At 37.1% G+C, this 18,473-nt stretch overlaps 1 protein-coding gene across 3 annotated transcripts; it reads left to right on the top strand.

The window, feature by feature from the left end:
• Positions 1–14,165: 14,165 nt before the first annotated feature.
• LOC135598662 (transcription factor MYB61-like) lies at positions 14,166–16,531 on the top strand. 3 transcript variants are annotated; one of them, XR_010481665.1, is made up of 3 exons: positions 14,166–14,915; positions 14,988–16,018; positions 16,140–16,531. XR_010481665.1 is itself a non-coding variant. In XM_065092807.1 (3 exons), the coding sequence occupies exons 1-3, from the start codon at positions 14,783–14,785 to the stop codon at positions 15,944–15,946; spliced, it is 1,005 nt and encodes a 334-aa protein (XP_064948879.1). In that variant the 5' UTR covers positions 14,174–14,782; the 3' UTR covers positions 15,947–16,064. The 3 variants fall into 3 exon arrangements, 2 of the variants coding, with proteins under 2 accessions (XP_064948878.1, XP_064948879.1); XM_065092807.1 differs by lacking the exon at positions 16,140–16,531 and having other exon boundaries at positions 14,174–14,915; positions 14,988–15,117; positions 15,205–16,064; XM_065092806.1 differs by lacking the exon at positions 16,140–16,531 and having other exon boundaries at positions 14,988–16,064.
• The last annotated feature ends 1,942 nt before the right edge of the window (positions 16,532–18,473 follow it).

The following is an 18,473-nucleotide window of genomic DNA, read 5'->3' as shown; positions in this document are numbered from 1 at the left end:
AACCTAGACAACCTAAGGAATATGCAATACCAGATCGTGAAGTACTTTGCATATACCCTATAATGGTGAGATAGATTAAAAAATAAATAATCCAATTTAAAACACTCACAAAATGCATGTAGACCTAGGTACCAAGATGATGAGGAAGATAACCCAATTAGTCTATGTGATGATGAGGAACCACTTCATGCAACCCAACACACTATTACGGTTATTCGTTGTGTCTTGGCTCAACCCAAGACTTCTGAAGATTAGCATCGTACTAGTGTCTTTCATACATATACATAGTATACTGACTATAATTGTAAGATTATCATAGATGAGAGAAACAATCTTAATGTAGTATCGTAGACTATCATAGTCAAATTTAAACTCAAACCTGAATCACGCTCTTAAACTTACAATGTATCTCGCGCAAACAAAACCAATATACTTGTTATCTAAAGATATTTAGTTTTCATTAGTTTAGTTACATATTAGGACCTAGTTTAGTGTGATGTGCTTTTCATGGATGTTTCCCATGTGTTACTTGTAAGCATTGGCTATACGACATTAATATCACACATGATGACAAAGCCAACATCTACTACTCTGAGCACAATGGGATGACGATTAAGTTCGTACCCTTATCCCCTAAGGAGATTAGAGCTAGTACCTTTAAGGAGATAGTTTTAACACTACACTTATATCTAAGTCTATATATTTTGAGGTCTAACCTTTTCTCCATCGAGCTAACAGACTTAAAAGTTACTTTTGTCTTGGTAGCTAAAGAGGCTCTACTTGAATCTCTACCCCTAGTCCATCTCTACCCTCTACTTAAAAAGTTACATGGGCATTATTAATGTTTTCAATGTGGAAGACTTATCACCTGAGCTTCTAAAACTTATGTTATATATATTCTCTAGCATGCATCAACAACTATGGGATCATTCATTTTCTTCTATGTTTGTACTCCTAGTTCTCGAGTGCCCTTCACATTGAACCGTTCGAGAGCAAATTGAGAACATCTTTGATGACCAACTTTGTGATCTCTCCCATCAACCAGGAGCACATATATTTAGTACGGTAGCATAAACAATCCAACCTTAAGGACATATGAATTTTAGAATAGGAGCTGCAATTGACAAACCCCGACCTCTCAGAGCAGTATCTCATAATTTTCATTCATCGAAGGTGAATCTTTTCGATCCGGAAAAATTTAATGCATATCAAAATACCATTATATTATTACGATCGTCCAAAAGTACACAAAGAGCTTCGGATCAGTACATAGGAGCCACATAGACCTAAATGCCTATGGATGGCTCATCTTATATAAATTTTATTTTTTTATTAGATTATAGTAAAATTTGGGCATGAGACACATTTGTATTGGGCTTTAGCTTGTCTCGGGTCTTTTAAAGGAGATGTTATACACATATCTTAAATATACATGGTAGAGGATCTTGAAGTAGACACATGTCTTCATTCTATGAATCTCTAGGCCTCTCTCTTCTAAAAGGGGGTACATGACATTCATGTAAGGGTGGATACTTGTCTTTATTCTATGGATTTTTACTCACCTTTTTTCTTGAATGGAGCATGTGTTATTTATTCAAGCGATATTCATCCTTATAAAGTATTATAATCTAAAAGTGAATTTACATTTGTTAGGATCGGAGCGGCACTAAGAGGGGGGGGTGAATTAGTGCAGCGGATTAAAACTTCGATTTTAATCAAAATCTTTCGTACGTTAAGAACGAAACTTGAGAAATTTAACTTGAAGGCGTATTCTTAAAGTTGCGCAGCAAGAGTAATACAAACTAAAGCAGTAAGAAGATTTGCAGTAATGTAAATGACAATAATAAAAAGCAAACCAGAGATTACGCCGATTTTTAGAGTGGTTCGGTCAAATGACCTACTCCACTTGCGAGGCCCCTCTTCGATGAGGCTCCCACCTTCCACTAGCAAGTCTCTTGAAATGGAAGGGTAAACACCCCTCTTACAACCTTTTACAAGCAGCTCAACCTCTTACAAATTTTCAATAAGAAAGAAGGAGGAGAACACTCTAGCAAATTGAAAACAAGACTTGCTAAGACTTTCTAAGACTTTTCTCTCAATCAAAATGCTTCTCAAAAGTTGTTACCTCAGCTGAGATTAGAGGAGTATTTATAGGCCTCAAGAGGATTCAAATTTTGGGCTCCAAAATTTGAATTTTCTTAGGGTTTCCGGTGCTGGAGGTGCCACCGCCCAACCAGGCGGTGCCACCGCCCAGCCAGGAGGTGTCACCGCCCAGCTAGGCGGTGCCACCGCCTACAGTGTTTTCAGCCCAACTACAGTGTTTTCAGCCACTAGTTGGGCTTCAATCTTGGCTCTCTAGTTCGCTGGTTTAGCTTAATTTTTAGCCTAAACCAACTCTGACTTTGGGCCCAGTTGGCCCCTAACCAGGATATAGGATTATTTCTTAATCCTAATCCTAATTACAAGTGGACTACATAACCAAAACACATCCTAAGCAAATTTTCAACCGCGAACGTCGAGTCTTGTTCCTGCGAGCTTTCCGACGAACTTCTTCCGACGGACTCCCTGCAAGCTCCCAATCTTTGTGATGACTTTTAACGAGTAGCCGAGCCTTCTCGGTGATCTCCGCGAGCCTCCGACGATTTCTTCGGCGAACTTCCGACACGTTCCCGATTTCTTCTCGGATGGTTCCGGCAGCATCTCCGATGATTCTTCGGTCTCTTAAACGTCCATCGAGCTCGACTCCGGTATCCTTGCTTTATGTTTTCTGGTTATCGTAGTTAATCCTGCACACTTAACTCAATAATATGGATTAGATCAATTAACCCACTAATTGATTATATCATCAAAATCCGAGATTCAACAATCTCCCCCTTTTTGATGATGACAATCAATTGATGACGGAGTTAAACATAACTCCCCCTATCTATATGCCATATTATGAGAAGATAAAAAACACTTGAATTCCATCCCATTGGATTCAAGCATAACCCGATAAGTTCTAATCGTAGAACTTTATCGTTATCCTCATTAAACAATATAAATTTCAATATAAATTTTGCTACGACAGAAGATAAAGATTTTCAACTTGAATTGCATGATTATACATTTTAGACATGCATTCAATATGATCAATCAATCTTACGATATTTTCAAGGATTTTGCAAGGCATATAAGATAATCATCGATCGATCACTTTTCTCAAGGATTTTGCAATTCATATTTTGTCATGCTATTAAGAATGATATAAGTCATCACTTTTCTCCCCCTTTGTCATCAACAAAAAGGAAAATGAGACTTGAAGCACATATTTTGTCATACAACAATTTTATCATTGAAAATTAAGTATGTAAAAATATTTACACAGAGTTCATTTTAGAGGAAAATTCAGCATGCATTCATATTATCTAATCTCTTCTTTCTATGAATAATAGAAATTATAGATGTATAAGAGAGAGATTGGGATAAAAAAAAAAATTCAAGTAGTAATTTCATGAAGTCAAGATCATAATTCGAATACAAACTCATTCAAATCGTCAAATTCATGAAAATCTCAACATTACTTTTTAATCATCACATAAGGCATTTAAAGAATTTTTGAAACATAGGAGAATGATGAATTTAAGCATACAATGTTTCAATCAAATTCAAGTCATGAATGCCAATACTTTCATATTTGTAAGTATCAATTCATGAATGCCAAAAGATATTATTTGTGATTCCAATTTTGCAAGATCAAGATTATAATTTAGATAAAACTTATTTAAATCAAATCGCTAACTTGAAATTCATAATCAAGTCATCAAAGTCGATTTCGAGATTTCACAACATGTCATATGGAATTTGAAGGAGAATGATAGATGGAAAGAAGATGAAAAACTTTACCGAAAATCCAATCAAACAAGTTTATTGTTTAGGGACAATTTAACATACCTAATTCCCTTCTAATGAATTCAAATTGGTCTTCATTCAAGGCTTTTGTGAATATATCTGCTAATTGATGCTTTGTGTCAATGAATTCTAGAACAACATTATTGTTAAGGACATGATCGCGTATGAAATGATGTCTAACGTCGATGTGCTTAGTTCTAGAATGCTGAATTGGATTTTTAGTAAGGCATATGGCACTAGTATTATCGCATTTTATGGGAATATTTTCAAGGTGAATTCCATAGTCTTCTAATGTATTTTTCATCCAAATTACTTGTGCACAACATGCACTTGCAGCAATGTATTCGGCTTCCGCCGTAGATAGTGCAACTGAATTTTGTTTCTTGGAAGTCAAAGAAACAAGTGCATGTCCTAAAAATTGGCATGTTCCGGATGTACTTTTTCTATCTATCCTGCATCCGCCAAAATCGGCATCTGCATAAGCTATTAGATCGAATTTTTCAGATTTTGGATACCACAATCCTAAATTTGGAGTTCCTTTAAGATACCTAAATATTCTTTTAACACTCTTAAGATGAGATAATTTAGGATTAGATTGAAACCTAGCGCAAAGTCCTACACTAAACATAATATCCGGTCTAGTCGCAGTGAGGTAGAGTAGACTACCTATCATTCCCCTATATGTTTTTTGATCGAAACTTTCACCATTTTCATCCATATCTAACTTAGTCGCAGTACTAATAGGGGTGTTTATTGCTTTTGAATTATCCATGTTAAATCGTTTTAACAATTCTAATGTATATTTGGATTGGTTAAGAAATATACCATCACTAAGTTGTTTGATTTGTAATCCCAAAAAGAAAGTTAATTCACCCATTAAACTCATTTCAAATTCAAGACTCATACATTTGGCAAATGATTCACATAGTGATTCATCCGAAGAGCCAAACACAATATCGTCAACATAAATTTGCACAATAAGAAAATTATTTTCAAAATGTTTAATAAACAATGTAGTATCAACCTTGCCTTTGGTAAAATTATTTAAAATAAGAAAGGAACTAAGCCTTTCATACCAAGCTCTAGGAGCTTGTTTTAAGCCATAGAGAGCTTTAGTCAATTTGAATACATGATTAGGAAGAAGAGAATTTTCAAATCCGGGAGGTTGTTCGACAAATACTTCTTCGGAAATAAAACCATTCAAGAAAGCACTTTTAACATCCATTTGAAATAGTTTAAAATTATTACTACTAGCATAGGCAAGGAGCATCCTTATGGCTTCTAATCGAGCCACGGGAGCGAAGGTTTCTTCGTAATCGATACCTTCTTCTTGGTTGAAACCTTTGGCCACTAATCTAGCCTTGTTTCTAACCACGATACCATTTTCATCTTGCTTGTTTCTAAAGACCCACTTAGTACCTATGACTAAGTGGTCACTTGGTCTAGGAACAAGCTTCCATACCTCATTCCTCTCAAATTGGTTCAATTCTTCTTGCATTGCAATGATCCAAAAATCATCTTTTAAGGCTTCGTCAATGCATTTAGGTTCAATTTGAGAAAGGAAAGCGGCGTTAGCACAGAAATTTTTGAAAGAAGAACGAGTTTGAACCCCTTTTGATGTATCTCCTATAATTTGCTCTTTTGGATGAGCATCTACATACTTCCATTCTTTTGGTAAAGAAATTTCGGAAGAAGATGCATTCAAATGGCTATTTTGAGGAGAGGGTTCATTTAAATTCAAATTATCAAAACCAAGATCATTATCAAAATCATTTTTCTTTAAATCAGAAATTTCATTAAAAACTACATGAATAGACTCTTCAATTACTAAAGTTCTTTTATTAAAAACCCGAAAAGCTTTAGAAACGGAAGAGTAACCAAGAAAGATGCCTTCATCGGATTTAGCATCAAATTTTCCTAAAGCATCCCTTTCATTTAAAATAAAGCATTTACAACCAAAAACTTTAAAATAGGAGATGTTTGGTTTTTTGTTATTCCATAATTCATAGGGAGTTTTGGATAAGGATGGTCTTATTAGGACTCTATTCATGATGTAGCAAGCCGTATTTACGGCTTCGGCCCAAAAGTACTTAGGTAAACTATGTTCATTCAACATAGTTCTTGTCATTTCTTGTAGGTTTCTATTTTTCCTTTCAACTACTCCATTTTGTTGAGGATTTCTTGGAGTTGAGAAGTTGTGATTGTACCCATTACTTTCGCAAAAATTTTGAAAGTCACGGTTTTGGAATTCACCACCGTGATCACTCCGAATTGATGAAATCATGAAGCCTTTTTCGTTTTGAGTGAGTTTACAAAATTTAGAGAAACACTTGAAGCAATCACTTTTGTGAGCTAAGAAATAGGTCCAAGTGTATCTAGAGTAGTCATCCACAATCACAAAAGCATATTTGCTTCCACCTAGACTTGTTGTATCAATTGGTCCAAATAGGTCCAAATGGATCAATTGTAATGGTCTAGTAGTGCTAATTTGATTTTTTGGTTTGAAGCTTGTTTTTATTTGTTTGCCTAGTTGATATGCATCGCATACTTTGTCCTTAATAAACTTTATATTTGGAATTCCTCGTACTAATTCTTGAGATGAGATCTTAGATATTGTTTTCATGCTTGCATGGCCTAATCTCCTATGCCAAAGCCAAGCATCATCATTTACGACGGAGAAGCACATTTCATTACTTAGTTCATCAAGATTGATGGTATAGACATTATTTTGTTTTAAAGCAATCATAGTCATGTTATGATTTGGTTTTTCAATAATGCACATATTTGATTCAAATCTAACGATGTAACCTTTATCGCATAGTTGACTAATACTCAAGAGATTATGTTTCAATCCATCAACTAGTAAGACATCATCAATGGAAAAATTAAATTTGTTACCAATAGTTCCCTTGCCAATGATTTTGCCCTTGTTGTTGTCTCCGAAGGTAACGTACCCTTCTTCTTTGCTAGTGAGCATAGAGAAATGAGATGGATCTCCAGTCATATATCTTGAGCATCCACTATCGAGATACCATCTCTTGCTCCTAGCTTGTGGGTTTGTCTACAAAAGAGGATGATTTTTAGGTACCCATTTGATTTTGGGTGCCTCAAAAATTGACCCACTAACTTTGTTATTTATGATTGAATTCTTTATAGTTCCTTTAGGAACCCATATTAATTTTTGTGAACTAATTTTCCTAAATGGGCATTTGTAGGCAATATGTCCGGATTTGCAACAAAAGTTGCATTTCATATAAGAGGAAACATGTAATGTAGGTCCTTTTATGAAAGTGGTAGGATTTTGATGTAATCCTTTTACAAATCCAATTCCATTTCTATTTGCGATGTGACCCTTGTGTGCAAGGATCATATCTAATCCTTTGCTACCAACCTTAAACTTGTTTAAGGTTTCCTTAAGAAGCAAATTTTCATTTTTTATTGCTTCTAAGTGCTCACACTTAGAGCATGGAGGAGTTTGAAGACTATCAAACTTATCTTGTAGCAAAGCATGCTCTTTCTTTAAGATACTTAACTTCTTGCTAACAGTTCTACATTCATCAAATAATTCATGAAAAGCGATAGATAGTTCTTCAAAAGATAAATCTTCATTAAATAAATCACATACCTCTTCTCCTAACGCCATTAGCGCGTAATGAGCAACTTGCTCGGTGTTGGACTCCTCTTCTTCGGATGCGCTTGAATCATCCCACGTTGCCTTGAATGCCTTCTTCTTTGATGTTCTCTTTTTGGCTTGAGGACAATCGTTCTTATAGTGTCCCGGTTTTTTGCATTCATAGCAAATCACTTGGTCCTTCTTTTGTTCAAATTTATTTTTTGTATTATTTTTAAATCTGTTCTTTCTTAAATATTTTTTAAAATTTTGAGTCAAAAGTGCAACGTCATTGTCACTGTCCTCATCACTTGATGTTCCTTTCAAGTGGTCTTCTTGTGATTTGAGTGCCATATCCTTCCTGTTCTTTGGAAGGGGGTTCTCGAGCTCGTCATGAGCTTGACATGTCATTTCGTAGGTCATTAGAGACCCAATGAGTTCTTCAAGAGGGAATGCTTTAAGGTCTTTGGCCTCTTGAATGGCCGTAACTTTTGGATCCCAACTTTTAGGGAGGGATCTTAAGATTTTAGTTACTAGTTCAAAGTTAGTAAAATCTTTACCAAGAGCTTTGAGTCCATTGATGACATCCGTAAACCGGGTGTACATGTCTCCGATGGACTCACTTGGTTTCATTCGGAAAAGTTCGTAAGAGTGCACAAGGATGTTGATTTTGGACTCTTTCACTCGGCTAGTGCCTTCATGAGTGACCTCAAGAGTTCTCCAAATATCAAAAGCCGAATCACACATTGAAACACGATTAAATTCGTTTTTGTCTAATGCACAAAACAAGGCATTCATAGCCTTTGCATTTAAAGCAAAAACCTTCTTCTCCGATTCATTCCATTCGCTCATCGGAAGAGAAGATTTTTGAAATCCATTCTCGACAATAGACCAAAGCTCAAAGTCCATAGAAATGAGGAAGATTCTCATGCGAGTCTTCCAATATGTGTAATCCGACCCATTAAACAAAGGTGGTCGTGCAATAGAATGGCCCTCTTGCATGCCGGAGTAAGTCATCTCTCTTAGGTATTAAACCAAATATGAGAGATAACCTTGCTCTGATACCACTTGTTAGGATCGGAGCGGCACTAAGAGGGGGGGGTGAATTAGTGCAGCGGATTAAAACTTCGATTTTAATCAAAATCTTTCGTACGTTAAGAACGAAACTTGAGAAATTTAACTTGAAGGCGTATTCTTAAAGTTGCGCAGCAAGAGTAATACAAACTAAAGCAGTAAGAAGATTTGCAGTAATGTAAATGACAATAATAAAAAGCAAACCAGAGATTACGCCGATTTTTAGAGTGGTTCGGTCAAATGACCTACTCCACTTGCGAGGCCCCTCTTCGATGAGGCTCCCACCTTCCACTAGCAAGTCTCTTGAAATGGAAGGGTAAACACCCCTCTTACAACCTTTTACAAGCAGCTCAACCTCTTACAAATTTTCAATAAGAAAGAAGGAGGAGAACTCTCTAGCAAATTGAAAACAAGACTTGCTAAGACTTTCTAAGACTTTTCTCTCAATCAAAATGCTTCTCAAAAGTTGTTACCTCAGCTGAGATTAGAGGGGTATTTATAGGCCTCAAGAGGATTCAAATTTTGGGCTCCAAAATTTGAATTTTCTTAGGGTTTCCGGTGCTGGAGGTGCCACCGCCCAACCAGGCGGTGCCACCGCCCAGCGCTCGGGTGCTGGGCGGTGCCACCGCCCAGCCAGGAGGTGTCACCGCCCAGCACTCGGGTGCTGGGCGGTGCCACCGCCCAGCTAGGCGGTGCCACCGCCTACAGTGTTTTCAGCCCAACTACAGTGTTTTCAGCCACTAGTTGGGCTTCAATCTTGGCTCTCTAGTTCGCTGGTTTAGCTTAATTTTTAGCCTAAACCAACTCTGACTTTGGGCCCAGTTGGCCCCTAACCAGGATATAGGATTATCTCTTAATCCTAATCCTAATTACAAGTGGACTACATAACCAAAACACATCCTAAGCAAATTTTCAACCGCGAACGTCGAGTCTTGTTCCGACGAGCTTTCCGACGAACTTCTTCCGACGGACTCCCTGCAAGCTCCCAATCTTTGTGATGACTTTTAACGAGTAGCCGAGCCTTCTCGGTGATCTTCGCGAGCCTCCGACGATTTCTTCGGCGAACTTCCGACACGTTCCCGATTTCTTCTCGGATGGTTCCGGCAGCATCTCCGATGATTCTTCGGTCTCTTAAACGTCCATCGAGCTCGACTCCGGTATCCTTGCTTTATGTTTTCTGGTTATCGTAGTTAATCCTGCACACTTAACTCAATAATATGGATTAGATCAATTAACCCACTAATTGATTATATCATCAAAATCCGAGATTCAACAACATTTAATAGCTCCATCAATTGCTTAATTGGTATTAGTCCATTCTAAGTTATCATTGTTATCAATGCTAGACATAGTTGTCCTATAAACTAATTACATAAGTGATGACATATGTGACACACTATGTAGTCTTTTTGCTTATTATTATTATTAGTATTTTATCACTTTATGATGTTCATAAATCTGTCAATACTTAAGATTTATAAAGTTTCTTGGTACATATCCTTCGACCTTATCTCGGTAATTAGAGCTTATCTTTGCATTCTTCACCTCCACTCCTTTTATGATCATGTACTCTCTCTCCATGAAAGTAAAGGATTGATGACTTCATGGAAGTCCTACCTATGTAGTACCATGACATTGTCATGCTCATGACTCTACTATCTATCATCTCGCACCTGCATCCCTATTTTTGTGATTGCTATATCCATCTCTATAGCATTGTGTACTCTTCTGAGTCTATCTCTCTACTAACTAATGTTTGATTTTGGGTAGCTTAGTTCCTCTTGACTCATTGTTATTTCTTTGTCCTTTTTTTAAACACTTACTTCAACACTTTGGTGTTCCTTGAGCAGTTTCCCTTTGTCGATAAAAAAATAGTCTACAACACTTGCTTCAACACTTGCTTCACTTTTGGCTTAGGTACTTCACCAAGTTTCACTCAAGTTTCTTCACTCCTCGATTTGTATTGAGTTGATGGTAGCCCTCATACTCACAATTTTATTTGTCAGCTTTTCGTTGAGTCTGATCCCCACTTGATCTTGTAATACATCTACCAATGCATTATTTTGTGTGAGATTATACGATGACTCCTCGCTGCTTTATCTATTCATTGAGTTTTATAGAGCTATTACTTTAAGGTATCCCCCTCAACATGTGTGGTTTGTTACATATGATTCTCCCTTTAGATAATCAAAACTTATCTTTTTTGGATATCTATCCATTGGGATAATTTTTCTCTTTGCATCCTTTCCTTTGAGCATTTTGGAGACTAACATCCCTTTAGACTATCCCACCTTGCTGCACAAATCATACACGATTTTGCCTCCATGATCATACTTACTAGATTTTGACTCTTTGCTAATACAGCAATCACTACATCCCTCAAGACTTGGTAACATGCTAAACTTATAATATACTTCAGCCTCCTACGAACATATCCTTCTTATGTCGAAGAAAAAAATTTTATGCTCCATAGTGCTAAGTTTCATATGCCTTCGGATGGCCATGAATAGTCCATCATCCGTATACAAGCCCTTGCATAAGTATTAAATTATTCAAGATAGTAATTTCCCTCACTTCTATGAGCTATTTATAATGTTTTCAATCGCTGAGCAACCCATCTCTCCTTGCATAGTCTCATCCTTTACCAAGCCCCCCGCTTGCCTTAAGCACCATCAAGTTTGGTTACTAACATTGAGCCATAGCTCAAACTCAGCCATCCTAATCTTTGTGTACCGTATGTTTTTCCCGGCTCGCTTATCCTCATGGTGCCTCTTGCTCGAATATCTGCTCATCTAAGCGACTCCTTTTCTTATGTCTCTATGCTAGCTTCCTACAAATGATTACACGTGCTAGATGCCCTCAATGCAGCCTCACGAGGTCTCTCACATTTGTATGTCAAATATTTCTAAATGTATTTATCTCACTCTAATATCATCTATTATAAACTTAGCTAGTTTTGCCTAAGTCTTGCAGCACCCTTACATGTCAATCCATAAAGGGTTAACATTCCGAAGCCTCTTATGGTTCCTTAAGGACATGCAAAAGAGAAGATATATTAGAAGATGCGTTTAACTCGAGATCTGATAAGCAAATATTTCAACAAACACTTGATAGGCAATGCAAATTGCATACATATACTTAGTAAGCTTTTCACGATCATGCGATAAAGCGTTCAAGGTGATCCATCATACTAAAAAATATCCACAAATGCTCACATGATACTATTGTGAAATAAGATAAAAAATCAACCTTAAACACTACCACAAAGGTCCACCTAGTCATATGCTACCAGAGTAACTCTTGGGTACTGTGTTGGTTGACACTTCACATCATTCCGTAGAGTTAGAAAACTTTTAAAATGACTCCTAGATGACTTGTTTTTGGCTCGTTTTGCTTCGATACGATGGTTATATATAACTCATGTTTATAATACTAAAACTCCTATAAAAATCAATTAAACTAGGGTTGTCAAGCCTACTATACGCCCTCTACATATTGTATAAAGCATTAATAAAATCAAAAGATATATGCCTTCTACACAAATATTATATCGAATACCCTGTGTATAAATTTACCCTTGATAATATGGTAGAAGACCTTAGAGTGGACATATGCCTCCATTCTATTAATCTTTAACCCTATCTTTTTTTAGAAGAGAGGGTATATGTGACATTCCTCCTCATCTTATAGATCCATACATACCACTCTTATAAAAGGAGATATGTGATACTCATCTAAGGGCAAACACTTTTCCTCGTATGAATCCCTACTTATTTTTTTTAGAATGAGACATGTGTCACTTGTCCGAGGAACCTCTATAATTATAAAAATATTATAATCCTCTCTCTCTCCCTCTAAAAGTTTTAAAAATAAATGAATGATTAAAAAATTGAGTGCTTATAGCCATTGAGAATCCTAGGTGAGTGGCCTAAGTGAGGATGAGTGACCTAAGTAAGGAAAAAGTTCTCAAAAGGTGATAGACTCTGCTCTAGCTTTTTTTAATTCCCTCTTTCTTCTCACCATCTGTCTTCTTCATCTTCAACGCAATAGCATCATCACCATTATAGTAGCGGCACCACCACCAAAAGGAGCAATCACATTAGTCATCGATTAGCATCAATACAGCCCCTATTAATAATCACATCAATCATGCATTATACTACTGGAAGGCCACAACTCTTTTCTACACTCATTTTCTTTCGATTCTCGATACAAGCTAAATCCAATCTTATTTAACTAGAAGCATTTAGACTAACTAATTTCAATTTAATTCAATGTCATCCCCAATGAATATAATTTTTAAAATATTTTTATTACATTAAATTATGCATAAAATATATATGCACGAACATCGACACAAAATCTATCAACCGATGTATTAACCGACATGATGTCCCAATAAAAATAATAAAAAAAATAATTTGATTATGCTGTTAAATAATATATATATATGATTATGGATTTGATATATGGGTTTATAAAGCTCCCAATTTTTGCAATCTAATAATGCGATGTCTTTAAAGCTCTATAACTTTGTTGTGAAATGATTAATGATGGTGATGGGCAACCCGTTGTTTGATGGCGACCGGAAACAGCAAAGATATGAAGCTTTTCTTGTGGTGAGGGTCCCAATGCATTGGACATGCACATGAAACTATGTTAGGTGTTAATTTATCACCTTCTTTGTCATTTAATTTGTAGCCACAAATCAAGGATCACATGGACCCAATCTTCCCACTGCACATGCATGCATGATTTGCCACCCTATCAATTGTGTATTCAAAATATTCCTCCACAAACCTTCAAAAAGAGTTGCTATTGAATTCAATGTAGTGTGCACACAAAAACATCAAGGTGTTGGTGCAGTGGAATTCAGCTCAAGAAAACAAACCTGTTGCTATTGATCTCACTGCACTTTGACATGCACAACAGCTGATGGTGTTGGTAACACAGTTTGATTACTTGTAACAGTGATTGCTCAGCAATATCCTCTTGTTTATATATATATATATAAAGAAACCCTTGGACTTTTAATGGTTTTGTTATTAGATAAATATTCTAGGTCTTTTTTTGGTATGTGGAGATATTTTTTAGAATATGTTGAGTTCTCATAGAATTTTCTTAAATAAATCTAGAGATGTTGAGAGACAATTTTTTTAATATTTTTAAGAGATAGGATGTATAAAGAGTTTTACATTTGGATTTGGATTAACCGGAAAAAGTTTTATTTTTATATTTTATTATTCTTATATGTCGAAGAATTTAATTTTTTTTTTATGTAAGCAAGAGATGTCGAACCACACAAACGTTATCTCGACTTTTATTTTAATTTATATTTTATCGTTGATTTTTTTGGAATTAATTCTTCTCCCCCTATATGTACTTTTGTTCATAATAAACAAAAGGAAAAAATAGTGAAAATAGAAAAAAGAAAGAGAGAGAATTGTGATAATTAAGCTTTCATTCCTTGTTTTTTTTTCATTTTTGTTTAAAAAATAAAGTTATTTTTTTATCTTGTTCATATGGAACATATGTTTTTTCCCAGGAAAAACAATATCCTATCTGGCACATAAAATAAAACTTAATTTTCATGCAGAAACAGTTCCTAAACCCTTAATAATGGAAATCAACATAATATTTTCTTCTTATCTTTCCCCTCACTTGTTGACAGAGGGACTAAACATATCCAACTTTTCTGCCTCATCTTTGCTGATTCTGAACTGAGAATTGCATGGTGAGTCTGCAAAAGAATTCAGTTGCAGGTTTGTGGTGGCTTTTCTACTATTCTCAGCTCAACTCATTCATTCTGAGAGCTGCCATAGATATCATCTCTGAGCCAACAAAGGTTGTGAGCTTCCAAGACTGAACCTCTGCAAAGTGAACCAGCACAAGAAGTCTCTGATCCTTCTGACACACCCTTTTGTCCTTCACCAACAGATGGATTCTACTGCATGGCCGTTTGCCATGGGAGGAAGAGGTAGAAATGGATCCCTCCATGTCCCATCCACCCACTCTTTCATGTTACTGCAGTCATGTCCTTTCTGGGGAATGTTACCGCAACCCAAATTATCAGAGAGCATTGCCCCACCACCATGGAGCAAGAAACATGGTCTCCAAGCTTCCTTTCCCCACCTTAAAGGAGGCAGTGGTTGAATGAGAAGGAGATAGAGGAACTCCTCCTTCCCCTTGCAGCTCTTTGCACTGTGAATGGGGAGGCACTCTTGCTGCTACAAGCAGAAGCTGAGGAAAGGGTTGTGGTCGCCGGACGAGGATGAGAAGCTTGTGAAGCACATCACGGAGTTTGGCCATGGCTGTTGGAGCTCCGTCCCCAAGCTAGCAGGTAATTTCACTTCATGACATGGAAGAGACGGCGATTCCGATGTCTGATTCCACTGATAGCACGAGCTTTCAGGTCTACAGAGGTGCGGCAAGAGCTGCAGATTGAGGTGGATCAACTACCTGAGGCCTGACCTCAAGAGGGGCACCTTCTCGCAGCAGGAGGAGAACCTCATCGTTGAGCTCCATGCAGCCTTGGGCAACAGGTCCTCCGCCTGCCACCAGCGCCGGCTTCGATCTCTGTGTCTGGCTTTTCGCTTTCTTGAGCCTTCCCGCTGTTTCCTTGGCTTCAGGTGGTCTCAGATCGCGGCGCGGCTGCCGGGAAGAACGGATAACGAGATCAAGAACTATTGGAACTCATGCATCAAGAAGAAGCTGAGGCAGAGAGGGATCGATCCGAGCTGCCACATGCCACTGTGCGAGACGGATGGAAGAGAAGAGCGAGAAGCCATGAACAGCGACAAGACCTCTGGATTCATCTCCGTGGTGGCGAGCAACCAGATCGAGAGCGAAGATCCAGCGACGCCCAGCAAAGAATTCTTGGTAGATCAGCTCGACCGATGCGCTCCTCTGGTCGGGCCATCAGCTCCTCAGAATCCGCCTCTCTGGTTTAGCCATCACACCAGGCTGCAAGACCTTTTTCCATCGATCTCAAGCTCGATCCTCTCGTCGTCAGGGGAGGTGAAACCCATGACGAGTCTCCCACAAGTCAGCTACTCCCTGCCGGAATTCCACTACCTGGACACGGGCAATTCCACAAACAACAGCGCGAACACCGCGGACAGCAGCAACGAGTTCGAGTTGCAGAGCAGTGGTGGTAATCTTTTGGACAGCGGCATCTTCCCATGGTCCGAACTTTTGCCCAACAAGGGTGCCCAAATCCATTTCGACGGCGAGCCGCAGGATCTCAAGTGGTCCGAGTACCTCAACGGTACCATTGCACCGACAGCAGCGGCCCACAGCCATGGCCAAGGCTTGAGTTCTTGGCATGAGAACCAGCAGCCACAACCTTCTGATCCTTATCTTAAGAACTGATGCATTTAGCTTCGATCACAAGTGTCAGATTCAGAACCGAGTCAAGAAAAAGGGAAGGAATTCTTTTGACATGTATGTAAATAGATGTTTATGATACAAAACTTTGAGTTCTGTTTGAGTTCGAGTAGTCGTGCAGACCAAAGCTTGTCATTTCTGTGTCATCTCACCTGTGTTCTTCCTCCATATCTTGTAGCATGCTTGAGGCTAAGATAGGTTAATGTTTGCTCGAGTGAAGCTTCACCACCATGAAAGCGACTCAGTCAGCTACGCTTCGGTTTCAAGGCTCTGAGGTGAACGTGTAGTAACATCAAGTGACAGAGGACATGAAATAAAGAGTTGTTGCAGGCAGCCACAGGTGGGTGGACGGTGACCACCAAACTTCCACCACCCGTAAGCACAGACATTACCTTAAAGTCCACAAATGAAGGGTAAGTATGAGAAGCATTTCTTGGTGGAGTCTTCCTCCTTACAACATGGAGTTGGTGGAGATTTAAGGAATCATTTAGAACATTTGTCTGTGTGGAGTCCATGTTTGAGGATTCATCATTTGGCTTGTGGTTGGTTGCTCTTTTTGTGTTCCATTAAGACTTCAAAGTTCAAATCTAGTGGAAAGTTTTCTTCATATAAAACTTGATACTTACTATTTCAAATCTAGTCATTAAACAGAGCAAGTATTATTGTGAGTTTATTAATGCAAGATATGGAAGACGAATCTTTTTCTCTTCAGAGTTCACATCATTACTTCCTTTTCATGAATGATTTGAATATTAATCGATTCAACAAAGACAAAAGTCAGTAGTATCAAACAATATATCAATTACTTTAATGAAAGAAGAAGAAGAAGAAGTAATCGAAAAACAAACAAAGGAGGAGGAGAACGAACGATGGTGCCATGTTCTAATGGCTTTCTTGTCAGTCGCAGTGCTGGCGACATCCATCATTGACAGATGCGCTTGCTTCATTAGCAGAGAAGATGAACCATGGAAAATGATGATTGAGTCAACGGTCTGAGCTGATAACAAGCAAGCATCAACAGGGAAGTCAACGCAAGAGCAGCCTCGAGGGCCCAAAGCACTGTGGCCACATTGTAACTCCAAAAAATAATCATGCAACAATAACAATAAAATCATAAAATCTTGATTATTGGAATTGATTGCATAGACTTTTTATCATTATTAAAATCTATAAAAATTATATATTTAGTTAGTTTTTTATATATAATATTTTTTCTTACCACTTTCTCTACCTTTTCTTATACTACTACTAATAATAATTCTCTTCAAATTATAATAGTATAAAGAGCACATATCCATATTATTTATCGCTTATTTTTATCCTCGTACCTAATCGATCACGAGTAAAAACATTTTTTTTCTCATCTTCCCTAGTAACTCCATAAATTAATCTTGATATTCTTATTACACAATATAAATATTTTACATAAATTATTTCTTAATACCAGGGACTTTCTCTTTACTTTAAGAAACACTAATCTTATCCTATCTTATTACTCGGGGAAGAATTTTCAATTAAAATTTAATATTAAAAATTATGCTAGTTGGTATTAACAAAATTTAGATTATTCATGTTATGTGGTTGATATATAATATTATTTATTTTGTATCGACTTCAAAATTCTCTATAAGATATCCTAGTAATTAGGGCACTAGAAGGTGAATATCAATTCATTTCATTGACATATAAAATACATAATCATGTTCTTTATTATCTCCCATCAAAATTTATTTTGGCAAATGTTATTCTTTATTAACACCTTTGATTATTTTTCTCATTTGTTTTTTATATTATTCATCAACTGTCAAGAAATTTTTTGAGAGAAATAAATATTATGCAAAGGTTGCTATATAGGCTCAATAACATCCACACATATTACAACTAAATAGTATCTGTCAAATCCCCTGATATTACAATTGATTGATTGATCGATTGATTTATTTATTTTAAATATAAATTTCAAAATTTATAAGATACATACAAATTTGTGCACATGAAATTTTTTTGATATTTTATCAAAAAATCTTGATATTCACTTTTCAAATTCATTTTTACTTGGGGGATTTTTTTTTACTTGGAAGAAAATATCATCAGTCTTTTACTAAATTGACTTGATCACATGTGTTATTCAGAAAAAAATAATTAATTATCATAAAATTTAAAAAAAAATAAAAAAAAAATTCATAACATTAAATCAGAAAAAAATTGATGTCCGCAAAATAAATGATTCATTTTACCAACTCAAGCCATGACTGTCTGCTCATAGAGAGTTTTTACGCGACCGAATCACCACTGAAGGCCGTCAGGGGTGATGTCACGACAAACATATCGCCCGATATTGCTCGATCTGGCACATCAAGTTAGACCACGTCAGCCGGCAAGTCGTCCATGGGTGGTTCAGTCATGCGTGGTATTCGAGAGATAGGGCTGGAAGCCTCACTCATCAAGGATGATGCATCATTCTGATGGACGTTCCAGATCGCTCAGGTCATCCTCAATGGACGATCCAGAT

Source organism: Musa acuminata, chromosome BXJ2-1 (genome assembly GCF_036884655.1).
Source record: "Musa acuminata AAA Group cultivar baxijiao chromosome BXJ2-1, Cavendish_Baxijiao_AAA, whole genome shotgun sequence".
NCBI classification, from domain to species: domain Eukaryota; kingdom Viridiplantae; phylum Streptophyta; class Magnoliopsida; order Zingiberales; family Musaceae; genus Musa; species Musa acuminata.
Note: the sequence above shows the minus strand (reverse complement) of the source record. Positions and strands in the feature narration are given on the sequence as shown.

Excerpts from the sequence above, each read along its gene's own strand:
- LOC135598662 (XM_065092806.1), top strand. The coding sequence starts at position 14,783 with ATGGGGAGGCACTCTTGCTGCTACAAGCAGAAGCTGAGGAAAGGGTTG. Across the intron at positions 14,916-14,987 it reads CTCCGTCCCCAAGCTAGCAG|GTCTACAGAGGTGCGGCAAG; the intron begins GTAATTTCACTT and ends ACGAGCTTTCAG.